This window comes from Sinocyclocheilus rhinocerous, unplaced genomic scaffold, assembly GCF_001515625.1.
Source record: "Sinocyclocheilus rhinocerous isolate Xijiao unplaced genomic scaffold, SAMN03320098_v1.1 scaffold780, whole genome shotgun sequence".
Classification (NCBI taxonomy): Eukaryota; Metazoa; Chordata; class Actinopteri; order Cypriniformes; family Cyprinidae; genus Sinocyclocheilus; species Sinocyclocheilus rhinocerous.
This window is the reverse complement of record NW_015654937.1, coordinates 1,795,091-1,810,943: the sequence shown is the minus strand read 5'-3', so window position 1 is coordinate 1,810,943 and position 15,853 is coordinate 1,795,091. Positions and strand designations below refer to the sequence as shown.

General features: G+C 41.6%; 1 protein-coding gene across 2 annotated transcripts in view; it reads left to right on the top strand.

The window, feature by feature from the left end:
* Window positions 1–15,783, top strand: part of meis1b (Meis homeobox 1 b) — a 64,663-nt gene extending 48,880 nt beyond the window's left edge. Inside the window, exons 8-11 of one of the 2 annotated variants that reach the window (XM_016524714.1) lie at window positions 9,935–9,993; window positions 10,951–11,040; window positions 11,562–11,655; window positions 15,088–15,171. In XM_016524714.1, the coding sequence (XP_016380200.1) occupies window positions 9,935–9,993; window positions 10,951–11,040; window positions 11,562–11,620 (208 nt within the window). In that variant the 3' untranslated portion in view covers window positions 11,621–11,655; window positions 15,088–15,171. Of the gene's footprint in view, window positions 1–9,934; window positions 9,994–10,950; window positions 11,041–11,561; window positions 11,656–15,087 lie in introns of both variants that reach the window. The other variant, XM_016524713.1, reaches the window with a different exon arrangement.
* The last annotated feature ends 70 nt before the right edge of the window (window positions 15,784–15,853 follow it).

The following is a 15,853-nucleotide window of genomic DNA, read 5'->3' as shown; positions in this document are numbered from 1 at the left end:
CAGCCTAAGACACCGTGAACGAACGTGGCATTAAGGAGGGGATGTGGATCGACTGTGGGATCTATTTTTGGAGGGAGATGTCAGAGCTTTGATAGGGATTGTGTTCAACTGCATAATGATGTAAAGGTAGTCAGTCGTTCTACATACAAATGCAAAACTTTCATTGAAATTGCTTTGATGGGAGAGTAAGAAAAAGGAAAGATGCGGAGAGAAAGAAAAGTTTTAGCCTTTGATGATAAGAGAAAGCATTCTCAGAACACTCCATAAAGATCAGTGATGTAAAATCAATGGGCGGGTCATCGGGTTTCATGTGTTGCCCGTTCTTCCCTTCCTGGCCGAATTTAATAATCCCTTTAAAGATGCTGTTTAAACCTCAGGGATGGATTGTTTTGTCAATAAGGCGGCTTTTCTGAAAGTCTTAAAAGCATGGAGTGAAGTGTGGCGGGGCTACTTTAGAGAAACAGCGTCCACACACCCTGGATCAGGTTTCTGCGCCTGAGAGAAAAAAGGAGCAAGAGCAAAATAAAGAGAGAGAACTGGATGACTGGCATGCTTCACTTCTCTGACAGCCAAACCCGCCCATGTCAAGAGAAGTTGAAACTTGTTCAAGAAAAGCTCTGGATGATTGCTCTATGTGCTCTTCGTGTGTAGTATCTGGCAACGTTCTTATAGCTTCGGGGAAAATGTGACCCCTGACCCACCCAGTAGGTATCTTGGAGAGGTGATACACAAGCGTTTTACCTATACGAAAGCAAAATCACAAATGAGATCTATGTGGTGTATCAGTTGTTTCTCCTACACCATAATGAGATTTAAATGGAAAGCAAATGGAGACTTGCTTGAGAATAAAGATTATAGTACAGTTTATTTTCAAGACAAATGGATAATTATATATAAAAAAAATAACAAGGAACTACATTAAGTCTGCTAAACTATCATAGAGCAACATCTGGGCATTAAAATCTTACACTGGATTCTAGTTTTGGACTGTATGTGTGTGAGTACGTGTTTGCTAGATCCATAATTCTGGATGTAGTGTACACGGTAAATTATTTGCTTAAGCTGAGCATGCGTGCATATGTGTGAGTCTCACTGTTCATGCATGCATATGTGTATGTGTGTGAGCGCAACAGCGGCCCCAAGGATGCAAGCAGGTCTGGGTGAGATGAGCCATAGCCCATGTCCTGGAGCGGGCTTCACACAGCCTACCTGTCAAGGTGCTTTAGCGTGAATATCCGTGGCCTTTCAACAAAATACCAACACACCCTGGGGTCAAACCGCCAAACAAAAGACATATTTACACCAGCGAGACACAGGCATGCAGCCCAACCTACACCCTCAAAATCCCTTGCTACATCAGGCAAAGATGGAGACATAGTGGAGATCTCAGCTCCATGAAGCTGGATGGATATAGGGATTGTTTGCCTTTCTGCACAGTTGGGCTCAGTCTGTTCTCAAGTGTTTGATAACAATTCTGCCATACTGGAATTTCAGCACTTGCTCAGACCTGATCTCTGTTTTGTGTCAACAGCAGACAAGTTGGAGTGGTTCTAGTGTGTGTGTGTTTGCGTGCATTTAGTCATGTGAAGTCGTTTGTAATGTGTGTTGGACTGCGTGTGCATGTGTGTGCACGTGTAAACGAGACCAGCACAGTTAAAATAGTTTCTTTGTCTTGGAGAGAATGCGTCTCTATATGTGGAGATATATGTGCATGGATGGCTCTTTGGCAGCAAGTTGTCATAGGATATGTGCGTGTGTGTATGCATGCATTCGTACAGAGTCTGTGAACCATACAAGGGTGCACCCCCCTCTTTCTCTCCCTCTGTCTTACATCACAACAGGCCCCAGGCACTGTCTACATTTTATCTTCCTTTCTCTACTTTTTTATCCTCTCTTTTGTGGGGGAATGTGAACATGACAGACGGAGGGTGGATCTGCACTAGAGCATATTGGTTATGTTTATAAATCTAGGAACAGATTGGACCGCTGATTAGCGAGCCGACCACTGATTAGCTAATGAGCTTTTAGCATTACAGTGATTGCAAGGTCATGCTGAACTTCACCCTTCCAACAACAACAACCACAAAAATAAGCACACTAGAGCGAGTAACACTTCATATATACAGTATATATATTTTTTTCTATAAGTAACGTAAGTTAAATTAATAAATATAAGAAAATGTTCTAGTCAATTTATTTTATTTTTAAATGTGAAGTGTGTAATTTCTGCTCTGTTAATGTCACCAAATTAAACTACAAAAATAATGAAAATAATGAATTGTAAACAGGTTCCATGAAATCTCCTATCTGTCATTGGTCGGACAAACAGATTTCAGGTTTTGTCAGTTGCTTGCTTTGAATTTTTAACATCATGGCAACACATACCTATTAAATATAATGGTACATAATAAAACAGTGCCATGGTACTGTATATATCCGAATACCTGATGTGGTATCAGCATGGTACAGTTTTTGTAAGAGAAGCTGAAGCAGAAAAGTGACTAAACTTGTCAGACCACAACTCTTTAGCTTTCATTTATGGTCTCTACTGGTTATTCAAATTACCATACCATCAGCTGTTAAAGTAAAAAAAAAACATATATATATATATTTTTTACTCAGGTAAATTCCTGGTTGGTTAGTGCATGGTTAGTAATGCCAGTCAGAGCTTATGTGTAAGGTCTTATATGTGTGTCAATAGAAATGGTGGTGCCAGCATGAGCTCTACAGCGCCCGGCAGAGACCACCACAGTGACAGCTAGGCGGAGGACCCATTAAACCTGCCGGTGTGAAGTCATTTCCTCTCCTTGTGCTGCCACACACAGAGCTGACAGTTGACGTCCCAACACTGTGTGGTTGTTTGTTTTCATGTTTGCCCAGACAGAGAGGCAGTACCCTCTGGCCCAAGCGTTTGCCTCCGGCATCAGGCTGCATGAAGAGCCCTCAGAGACAGACAACAGCATGGAATGGAGGGTGTTCCAATGTTGTGTTTGTGAAGTGGGCATATGAGGGTGCCCTCCCTCATTGATATATTTGTGCTCTATTTCTCGTGCTCTCTCTGGACTGGGTGAGGAATCAGAGGAGAGCAGGCAGGCCATGTTCATGCCAAGAATGACCTCATAGTCCCCGGCTCCAGAAGAGTGGAGAACCGTCTCTGAAGCATGTCCAGCACCTCGCAGCAGTTGCACTCTGCTTTGTTTTTCGATGATCGTTTGAATGCCGCAACAGAGGTTGATCACAGCAATGGTCTCCTCTCTCCTCAAGCTGGAAGTTGTTTGGTCTGAAGTTTTCATGTCTTCCTGGCTGCGTTGTTCTTTTGAGCAACTCGTAGCAATCTCTGCTGCACCCCTTTCTCTTTCTCACAGACAGGCTATGTGTTTATAAAGTGTGTTCCTCAGCCCCCAGGCAGTGGCCTCACTCTTTAAAAGCGGCTTTAGAGGGGACTTCACAGCTCTGTTAATGGAAAGGTTTCAACTTTGTTTGGTGAGAGGAGCTTGTGGGGGTGCACTAGGGGTGAGTTTGCTGAAGTAACGGCCAGCCTCTGTTGGAGGGGGGCTGATGCAGCAGGATTAGACCAGCCCCTACTTGAGACTTCCCCAAAAGCCCCCTTTACATCTCCTCTGTTTTCTTTGGGCAAGCTGTTTTGCTCTGCTAGAGTGGACCAGGTAATCCCGGTAAAGTCTGGGAATCTCTGACCACATACACATTGCAAAGTTTTCGGGACGATGACTAGATTTAAATGTGATACTGAATCCCCCATATTAGTGTTTGACATTATGATAGCTATGCAAATCTCACAGTTGTATACAAAAAACCTGGAAGCCAGCAAGTTTGGTATTAGCTGGTGTAAGCAACCACAGCAAAATTTGCAAATAAGTCAAGACACATGCCTATGTTTCTGTGATTTTCTAGCACCACACTTCAGAGCTGTAAGTGTTTAAAGAAGAATGGCATCACTGTATTAATAACTAGTTCACATCCATCTTTAGGTTTAATATGTACATGGCCCCTGCTTCCCTAGACCCAGTAGAGTGGGTTCTTCTTAAGGCCCCGATATACTTCAAGCGAAATCGAAGAACGAACTGATGTGACGTCATTTCAAACAAAATCCGGCCAAAACGAAGTTCGTTTTGGGAGTTTGAAATGGCTTGCCAAAGCGAACTTTCCGGAAAAGTTTGTTCCAGCTGCAAAACACCTTCGTACTACCATTGGTCCGTGACAATTACGTCATAGGAGGTGTGCGCTGAGGCTAGGGTTGGGTACCGAACTCTGTACTTTTAAGGATACCGACCGAATTGCGTCGGTACTACCGAGTACCGATTCATGTTAAATCAATCGGTGCCAAAGAGAGACCCTGTGACGTGAGGTCACCCCTGCAACTCGTTCAAACAACACACAGGGCAAGCCGAAATGTTCTGAAGTGTGGTTACATTTCTAGGGCCATAATGGTTTCTGCGAAAACGCGGACGGGATCGTAGAGTCCTTTCATAAAAACGTAATTTACTCTATAGCGTAAATTCGTAAATTTTGGACGAATAAATCTAAAGTAGGTCTGCCACTTAATTCGAATCGCGATATGAACTAGTGTCTGTGAATATTAAAATGCAAAAAGATGGTTTAAATATGAATCCTGCATGTTCCGCTTGCCTCTGTATGTATGAATGGCGGAAACGCGGTTTTGTTTACTAAACAAATACTGAAGCACGTGTGACGCTCATGGTGATTTTCGGCCTCTGCGTCTTACTATATGACGGCATGAACACAAAAACTTAATCCCAAGCTGCTGTGAGAGTCACTTCGCGAGAATTTTACCGTTTGAGAAAACTAATATCATCATACTGTATACACACAGAAACTTCATGGCAACCTGTCGAGGGACTTTGTAGAAAACGAAGCGTTTGAGAGAGGCGGGGCATAGAGGACCTACAATAATGTACAGTATTTGAAAAATAATGTGTTTTTTTAACATTAAAGCATGTCAACATATTCTGTTACACCAAATACACAAAATAATGATCTTTAAAAAAGCATCATATGACCCCTTTAATGTCAACAGTAAACCTCAGTTTGTTTGCCAAAAAATAAAAGGGTTTAATATTCATTTGATTTAAAATAAATGTTTAATGCCTTCATTTGATTTTCAGAAAAATTTAAACAAGAATTTCTGGGAAAAAACGGGGTACGCCGATGGGTACCAGCACCGAAATTCAGGTACTGATACCAGTACCGTACTGGTTAAAATGTGAATGGTACCCAACCCTAGCTGAGGCTCTGCCTTCTTTCACGCAGACTCTTCTCTGGGTTAATTTCGTCTGTCGAGTCCTTGGAGGTGAGATGTCCGTGCAGTGGAGAGCCGCTTTATAGTAGCAAATTAGGTTTTGCTTTTGATGAAATGAGACACTGACACTGTTTTTCATGTTTAATACTGCTGCTTGCTTTTAAGCAATATATTGAATAAAGTGCCATGTAAATACACATGACACGACTTCACGGGAGTGCTGATTTGCAGAGCTCATGCAAACACACCCATGTTGCTATGAACAGATGCTTTTTATAAAAAAAAAAATGCTTGCTGTTCTCTCCATTTTTGTTGTGTTTATTTTGTTACTGAGAGGAAAGCGCACAGCACATATTTACATATTCATATACACGTTGCTTTCATCAGAGTGGGCGGCATCGGGATGTTCGATAACAGTGTACCGCTGCACATGTATTTTGAACTTCGTTTTACCCCTAAACAAAGAACGACAAAGAACTTTGCTTTAAGTATATCAGGGCTTTTATGGGATTCCACCACCGCAGGCCAGTCTAAGAAGCAGTGGAAGGGCCAAGGGGGAGGCCGATATTATTAAGAATGTGAAGAGAGGTGAGAAAGGCAGGAATATGCAGTGCGAGGGGAGGAAGAGGGGTGTGATGTGGCTGAATGGAATTGTCTGAGGTGAGAGATGCAAAAGAGTGTTTGGAAGTTGGTCCTTTATGTACGCCCCATTCCCCCTCGTCTGTTTCCAGCAATGGAACAGGGTAACACCACTCCTCCAGGCCTGGGTTGCTGTGCACTGATTAAAAAAAGTGTGTAAATGTAAGTGTGTGTGTGTGTGTGAGTGAGTGAGTGAGTGAGACCGGGTGCATAGGGGGGAGGCAGGAGTGTAAATGGAATTTGTGCAGCAAACAGCTGGACTAGTTTATTTAAGCACAGTCAGGCCATAGTGACTGACCCCAGATTGACTTGGGGAGAGGAGGAGCCGAGGTGGACTTTTATGACTTTTAGGTCGAGATGAGATGCTCGTATTTATGAAATTTGCCTTGAGGCATGCCAACATGTGAATTACTAATTACTTAAGTAAATCGTTCTCTGGAGCAGATACTGATAATAAAGTTGGTTTCACCAGAGGGGTCTTATTGCGTGATTAGCTGGTTGAAGTATAGCAGTTAGCAAGTTAACCGGTGTGGGGGAAGATACTTTGAAAATGTAGTTTGCCAAGATACAAGCTACACATTATTTGAAACTGTTAAACTCCAGTTGAGCTATGAAATAGTTATTTACATTACAAGCTAACAAAACATAGCAAACTACATTGTAGCTACTTAAGGAATCAATCTAGTTTTAAATGTGTAACTATTTGATGACACAATTTATATTTTATTTTTTAAGTATGATTTAATTTATATAATTTAAAACTGGCACAAAAACTGAATGAGTGTTTCTGAATGAAACTTATATAATTAAATATAATTAGCATTTCATTAAATATTCTGCTTTATGTGTGTGTGTATATATATATATATATATATATATAAAAAAAAAAATTCTCAAATATTAAAGAATACCTAAAATGTAATTGAGGGCTTAAATATTTATTTTAATTTATTTATTTTTAATTTTAACAAATTAATGGTTATTACTTTATGTATGAATATTACTTAGTTGGATGTGTGTGTGTGTGCGCAATACAGTGCAACATTGAAAACAGCAATGTAGTGTTGTCACAAAGCAGTTTGTAACTGGAAAGGCTACAATGTTTTGAAAACATCTGAGCTACTGTCACACTACTGAAAATATAGTTTGTAGGTATTTTTAACCAGTTACTACCCAACACAGAGTTACCACTATGATTAAGTTGATAATGCACACTTTATTTTAACTGATAATTATCCTAAAACCATAACATATTTTATATCTTTTCTTTTAATGCATATTTTTACTGGAGATTCATGTAGAGCCACAGATGCAGATCCGAATCATCAGATCATTCTATTCCATCGGTATTACTGATATGCCTGTTTGTGGGTTTTTAATATACATGTAAATGTAGCTGAGTGTGTTGAAATGCGATTTCATGAGTGAATTTGGTCCTCCGTAGTCAAGCATGCGCCCCCTCACACAGTTTACATTTGAGGCAGAGGGAAAGAGCGAACGTAGGGGGCATTTCTGAGAAAAATGACGTGCTTCATATGCATTTAGATAGACATACTGAAATATAACCTTTTGTATCTTCAATCTGGATCTATCCAGCAACGCTTATTAAATTATTCCCTAATCGGTCACGCAACAAAGGCAGCTGATGAAAAAGACAATTTCTTGCTTTTAATTGGCCATTTCACGTGCCGTTCGTGCTACACCTGTGCGTTTGTAATGAGAGTGGGATATTAGCGGAGGCCCTGGCAGACCCGACAGAGATCAGATTGACTGTCAGTAAAGTAGAATGAGCAATATTGCTCCAACACTTTACGAAACACGCACACATGCTAATAGAATGTGAAGAACTAAACCTCTATCAAGGTTCATTTGGCTCATAAACACTCTCATTTCAATCATTTTTCTCGTCCTTTTAGTGAAGCTGTGTATTTTTAACCCTCCTCTTTTTACCCTACTTTGGAGGTGCCACCAGTGGCGTTTTGCTTTAAAATAGCCCCCCATTGTCCCAAGCTGGGCTGAATAGTTGGCTTCATTGTGTGTCTATGGGAAGTAGAAACTGAACAGGCCATAAATGCAGTCCTATAGCACAGAGAGGTCGCGCAAAGGTGAACTTTTACTCCTAATGGAGGCTCCAGCTTTAGCCTGGCCCGTATGGCTCTCTGCTCCTTTTGATTGCCTTCTTAAACGTCAGTGCCAGGGCGTCCGCCTGGCTCACAAAACAAGAGCATGACCGTTCTTTCTCTTTTTCCTCACACTCCTACACCCCCTCCCTCACCCTCACCACCTCTCCATCCCCCTGCCTGGTATTGTGTAGCACTTGTCCTTTGTTCCAGCTTTTGGCGCATCTGGCCTTAGATATAAGAAGGAATGAGAGAGGAAGCTTAAGATACCTTTAAGAAAGAAAGAAAGAAAGAACAGCCATTTCCACAATTTGAAAAAAAAGTGAGTGGAAAAAAGGCAGAGGGAGAGCAAGTGAGCGAGGGAGGAAAATCCAAACGTCAGAGGTCAGCAGATAGACAACAGTGCCCCCCCTTTGACCCCAGCCTGAGATGAAGGCAGTAAAAGGAATGCCTAGTCTGAGACTCCCCCTGCTCTCCAGCCCGCTGCTAGTGATAAAACTCCAGACATTCTCTCATTTGATGATGCACTGCCATGTCAGTACATTCCTCCCCTGATCTTTTTTTTTTAAGCCTTTAAGGTGATGTCGTAGAGTGATATTGGTGATAAATATATGAGAAAGTTGAGATCTCTGGTCAAATTAATTTAAAGGAACAAAAACATTATATTAAAGTTTTACGCCACGAGAGGCCATTTATTATAGTAAAAATCCCCTTAATCATGGTAAAATCTAAAATCATGGCTCACTTAAAAAAAACAATTTTTCAGTAGGTACATTTATTAATTACATTCTGAATATTAATAATATTAATATATTGATAATAATATAGTTAATTATCCAAATCGTAGGTGGTTTATAGTTGCATGTTCCAATGGCTTAAACACAGTAAAAATTTAGAGCTGGAATGATCCGTTTTATAATTAATAAATAAGAAGCTTAGCAGATGCCTATGCGAACATTTCTTTGTCTGTTAGTCCTGCTCTTTTTCTTTATTTCTCCCTTTCTCTCACTCTCTCCCTCCACCCCAAGCTCTCCTCCCTTACTTTTCTCAGCCTGAAAAGAGTAGCGGGGCTATTGTTTCCTTAAAAGTCTACTAATTCCCCCCTTAAAGGATGAAATGGAAGTGTCCAACTGTGGTAACAGCAGGAGGACATAAATCAAGTTGGAACCCCTGAGCATGGTGACCAGGGTCACGGGGTCACTAGAGGGGATTTAGGCACAACAAGGCCAGAGCACTCCGATGTATGGTGCAAGGAGGCTGGGGGTCAGAAGCTACAGGGGCCAGTTATGTTTTTGTCACAAATGTTATGCACAATATGCAGAATTGCGGAGCAGCCTGTTCTTTCTGGCGGGGAAAAAAATCTCCTCATTGAACACACAGTTTCATTATTCTGCCTCTAGGGAGACACAAGGAAAAAGAAAACATGGCTTGTACTTGTGTTCTTTGACAATGCAACACTTTTCTGTTAGCAAACATTTTCTAAACACATTAATTCCTGTGGTGCATATCAACTGTGTTACATCTGGCATCAGGGTTTGAATGGTTCAGTGGTTTAAAATAAAGTTGTTAAAAAAAAGTAAAAGGAGTCTCTTGAACTGCATAGAATTTTCTTCAAAGTGCTTTTGTGCACTTCGCTTAGTAGGCAATATATATTAAGCTAGCACAAGTTTGTACAAGTCATAAGCTTTGTGAACATTTCTGTGTTATGGAACAACTCTCTGACACTCCCGCTGGAGTACTAGAGGATTAGAGAAAAAATCCCTCAATTACCCCTCTGATTAGCTATTTTGGCTGATCTGGACAGCAGCAGGCTTGGACGTGACTGTGTTTACAGAAAAAGACAGCAAAATCTCCAGTGACTTTTCAGTCATATGTTGCATCTCCTTGTTTTTTATAGGTTCATTAACGCAAGAAGAAGAATAGTGCAGCCCATGATCGACCAGTCCAACCGAGCAGGCAAGTCCCCCATAGTTTCTGTATTCAAGTCCCACAGGCGAAAGCCCCCTGCAAGCCATGCACCCGGAGGCCCACCTGCCGGTAAATACTTAGCCCAGCCTGGATGTCAACAATGATTGACCACTAAAATTCATCCAATTAACCAAAAGCACTAATCATGCTGACTTGGGCACTATATAACCCAGTGACGAAGAGAAGCGAGAAAACGCATACAATGGATTGAAACAATAACTATAACTGGATCCTCTCTATGCAACTCGTTATACTGGAGAACAGTGGAGAGTTGTTCGGCAAAGTACAGAGGATATTAAACATTTTTTTTCCCCTTTTTATTTACTTATTTATTTTTTAAACTTCATATTTTATTTTGTAGAGGCAATGTTTGCCTCCTAGCTCAGTTCTTCCTGTTAGTGAACAGTGCCCCTGGTGCATGGCTTGTTGTGGACTGCTGTACAGTTTATTACCTGTAATTGGGTTCAGGGGGCAGGGATGCATTAGGGACCCAGTAAAGTTCAAAGGCATTCATTGGGGTTGAGCTGTTGATTTTGACCAAATAACCCCCCAACACACACACACACACACAACACACACACACACACACACACACACACACACACACACACTTTCAACAGCGTGAACTCACGGTAAGTACATCTCAATTAGCTTGTGTGGATAAAAAATTATCACTTAGGTTTTCCTCATTTTTTTGTGTCATCTAAAAATGTTTCCTGTATCTATAGAATATAGGCTTAGTTTTTTTGTTCCTAGTACTTAAGCTTCATTGGGCATGTTCTGTCAAGTGTTTTATCTCTCACGAAACCCAAAGAAACTGTGTGAAATGCATAAGTCTGCATGTGTGTTAACAGATGATGTTTCTCCAGCGACTTAAACTTAATTAAAAGCATTAATTGACCACTGTTCATTTCCCCCACATTCCCTGACCATGCCCTCCTGCAGTAAGTCAAGGAGCTCCCTACAACCCAGATGGTCAGCCCGTGGGAGGCTTCGTGATGGACGGCCAGCAGCACATGGGAATCAGACCACCTGGTAAGACCTTGGCGTGTCTTCTCCTCTGACATCTCCCACCTTCCCACAAGCCCCCTCCTTCTCTTCCGCACTACCTCCTTTCTCAGTCTGATTCTAAGACCCTTGGCTAGCATAGGTGTGGTCCAATGCATTACATCCCTTTGTCCCTGCATGCTTCCTTTCTGAGACCTTGGCTTTCTAATACCCATCTTCCCAGAATTTGCTCTTCTCTCTGAATCCAAGCTTCTTCCACCCTGTGCAACTGGTCACTGTTGCTAACCACTCACCCCCCTCCCACCTTGCCAGTTAAGCTGCAGGATTTATCTAAAGCTAGGCTTCCTTCTAACCTTTAGCCTTTGAATGCATTATTTACTTGTTTATTTACTTATATTGTCTTATTTGTGCCATGTGGTGTTCTTCTCTTTTCTTTTAATAAATGGGGGATTGTGCTTTTGTTTCTTGACCTCCTGTCTCTGAGCTGTGGTCTGTTTATTTTCTCATCTTTCGGCATCTTCTTCTTCGATTGTTTTCTCTCCTTCTAGGGCCTATGAGTGGGATGGGCATGAATATGGGCATGGAGGGACAGTGGCACTACATGTAACCTTCTAGTTAACCAATCGCAAAGCAATGGGGGAAGTAAGTACAAAAGCAGGGTCACCAAGCATCCATAATGTGTGACATGTTTTCAGCAATTAATTTGAATTGCTTTTACGAAATGGGAGAAACAAAAATGTTGCTTTTCCTCCAGAAAACAAGCTGCTTTCTCCTGCTTAATAATACTAATATTTCCTGTACTTGTGGGTGACAAGCTCCGATCAGGAGTTTTTGTGCTTGTGTATGTGTATGATCTGTGCTGCCCTTTCTTACTTCTGAACATTTTTGGCCATGTTACTAAACTGCATAAAGTCATAGAAAAAGGGGAAATGAGTGTGGGCGAAAGAGAAAGAGAGAGCAGGAGGAGGAATAGCTGTGTGGGGAAAGAGGCAAATGGAGGGTGGGGGGATTGAGATTGGGGTTTTGGTCGGAGAAGGGGAGGGGTGTGTTACCCTAGCAACAGACTGATTGGCAAAATGTAAGCAGTCTGCAGCAGTGCAAGGAGAGAAAAGTGCATGTCCCCAAAGTGTCATAAATCTGTCTCCCTACAGTTGATGCATGAGTTACATTTATACACCAACCTGCGAGGCAACACACAAAGAATCGCTCTCTCACCCTGCAGCCAAATACATAGCCACACATTTGGAAATTATGTCAGTCTTGCGTGGAATGTTTTAGGTGGAGCTGCTTCTATCGACCCTGACTTGGTCCACTATTTCCTTGTCTGTCTTTCCTAATAGGATTACTAATGGCAAAGGCAGGGGAGATGAAGGAGTGCAAAATGGAGGTGTGCACAGCAGGGTACACAGCTTAGTCCAGCCTAATTGACTCTATCCAAATTAAATATGCCATCACAAGCAGTGAAACAAATTGATTTGACTTATTCAGTATACAAAAATAACGATCATTAATGCAGCCAAGCACAGAATACCTCTGTTGTCAAAGAAACTCTCTACTTCACTGTCTTTAACCGAGAGACATAGGCTGATAACACAAGCTCTGCGCTTTAAAATGTCACATGCCCACTTTGTGTGCGTATCTAAACACTGAGAGTGTTTCCCGGTGTCCAAATGGCTTCTTACAGCAGCTGCTGTAGTTCCCAGAAGAGACGAGAGAAACCTGCTTTAAACAGCCTCAATTTGCTTGCCGAATTCTGTAATTGGGCCACGTATAGAATCTTAGATGAGATGGGTTGAGGGGAAAAGAGAGTGAGCGAGAGGGGGAAATGAAGAAAGAAAAGGAGGCAGAGTGTGACAGAAATATGTTGCCACGGTGAAGAATGCCTGTTCTTTATGGCTTCATCACTGACATCTCCTAGCTTGTCTAATTTAAATGTTGTTACTATAGTTTCTAGGTCAATTAAATGTAAGTGATGTGTTTTATACTTTGCGACCAATTAAATTAATAGGTTATTACAAAAAAAACGTTACCTTATTTGATTAAGAGACCAAGGATTCATTATATTTTATAAGCAATTTTCATTAGTTGAGGAATTCTCCTCAAGGCGAGATTAGGCAGTTATTTGCTGGAAAGTCCCAAGACCTAAAATTAAGGTGTTCCAAGCAGTCACACTGCAACATTACTTAAAACCAAAGCCAATTAAACCTACTTAGCAAAGCGTTATGCTTTCTGCCCATGACGATTATAGAGCTTATAGCTCTCCGAAACAATACACCTGTCAGCGTGGATAAAGCCTAACTACTCAAGCAGAAGAGGGCGAGCCTTTGATAAGCGAGGGAATGACTGTTTTATGACCATTTTCCCCCGTACCGTTCTTTGTGTTTCTTCAACAAAATTAGCCAAGGGTGGCCAAAAATTTTTCATTTTACTTTCAAGGCAATAGTGAGCACAGAGAGCATTAATTATGGGCATATGGACAAAAATGTTGCCCTCCCCGTCCATACTTGAACGCAGCTGGTATGCTTTGGTGCGCTGGAAGCTCTGCTGGAGACTCCTTTGTCTGAAATTTCATTCCTCCCATTCATTAAGCAGAAGTTTGTTAACCTTTTGCAGGGTCAAGGTACCCATTTTCTGCTCTGAACTTTTACTTTTAAGGGGGGAAAGGGTCTTCAGGGATTTGGCTCCTGTATTGTCTATGTCAAACATCCCCTGTTGATTCGGTCCCATGGCACCTCTGAAAACAGACAGGCAACTCAATGTATTGATTGACTTATTAAGTGAAAAACCACATTTGCAATGTGTGCCCTTTTAACATCCAAGCATTGCTTTTCTGATGAAGTGGATGTTTTCCCTCCTCACCAAACAACGTGTTCAAGGATTGAAATCAAATACAGCTGATGACCCCTCAAAAGCTCAGGTCAGGCCTTTAGTAGTAAATAATTGCAGGGGCATACAGATTACCGCTTCACATGCTAGTGCAAAACACCAACCATTATATATGCCATTCTACGGCTGAAACCTAAAGACCTACAACCAAGGCAATAACAAAAGGGATGTTTTTTTAACTTGAGGTTGATTTGTTGCTTTGTATTGCCGCTGTCACAGGGTTAGTGGCCTTTCTGCTTGTGGCATGTGCACGCACCCAGGTGAGGCCTCTCAAGTGATGGCCTTTGTAAATTTTAACCTTTCGTCTTTAATTTAAGCACAATGGTAGCGTTTCTCTGAGGGGCTCTCAGAGCGAGCCACAGACCTTTGCTCATTGTGTTTAAAGTGAGATAAGTGTGGGGAGAATGTAGAATAAAGGAATGGCTTATTTTACCTCATTTGTCATTGTTGTGGCTTCCACTGCCATAAAGACTTGGCTCGTGGACACGTAGCAGTTCATTTCCTCCTATGTGCCAGTTAGTGTTAGACTTCTCATTTATATCATTTTGAAGGTACAACCTTTACTAGCATGTGATTAAAATGTTAAGAGAGAGTAGATTTATGGATAAAAAATTATTGTTGTAAAAATTATCATGTGCCTTTTAAAATATAAACACATCATAGTCACTGTTATCCAGAGGGGAGACAATTATAAAGATTTCATCATAGCATTGTTCTCTGAGATGAATATAAAATTAGCAAATTAAGTCTAATAACAGCTAGATATCAACCTCCTGATTGACCTTAGTGAAGGACAACCTTCCGGTTGACTAGTCAGGTATGACTGTGGCAGATTCCAGATCTGATGGATACAGCACTGAGTACAGATCCCTGGTGCAGGCAGCAGTAAAGTGCTATGTTCAGGCCAGTGAGTTAGTCCCTAGAGAGCCACCCTCTCCCACTACACAGATTCCTCTTCTAGTCTCTTCCCATTCATTACAGAGGACGGTCCTCTCTCCAAGGATTCTCTTACAACCACATAACTCATATGCTTTCTGGTGCTGTGATTGTGGAGTCAAACCTGCCTTGTAAAGGAAACGATTGGCTTGATGACCTCCCAAAATATAATATATGCAATGTTATGTCTGACTATTCCAAATGCATCAACAATAATCGCTATAATCTTCTTCTTTTTTTTTTCTTCCCAAGGACTACAAGGCATGCCAGGGGATTACCTGTCACACAGTGGCCCGGTGGGTATGGCTATGGGGCAACCAGGCTACGGCGCCTCCCAGATGCCCCACCACCCTGCTCAGTTGCGGCACGGCCCTCCCATGCATTCCTACATCCCTGGACATCCCCACCACCCAGCGATGTTAATGCACGGAGGACCACCTCACCCTGCCATGCCCATGTCAGCCTCTAGCCCCCCTATGTTCAATCCAGGAGACCCTACTATGGGAGGACAATTCATGGACATCCATGCCCAGTAATTTACTAAAATGGATTCTTTAAATGACTGCTATGGATAGAAGAGGAGCTGCGATTGGTTTTTCTGGGGCTTGCCAAGCACGATTATATACTGACTTGTTACAGAGACTGAGGAGCTTGCATCTTGGCTATAGATTCGGACTAAGAAAGAAGCCCGATTTCTGTATACTATGGGATGCTTTAAAAGGAGGTGCCCTTTGCTTAGACACAAAAAGTGAGAGAGAGAAAGAAAGATTGGATTTATTACTATATCAGCCTCTAAAGGGGAGGGATGAGGACATACTGTATACTGTTGTAAAATTGCATTGGACTTTCATATGAACTGGGAAAAAAAGTATTGTAAATGCTATCGTATTGTTCTGCATATTATGTTGTTTCTAATAGATTTTTTTTAAAAAGGATGTGAACTTTTTTTCTTTCCACACTATGTGTGTGCCATCTCCATAGACTTTTGGCCTCCTCCATAAATCACTGCGTTTAAACG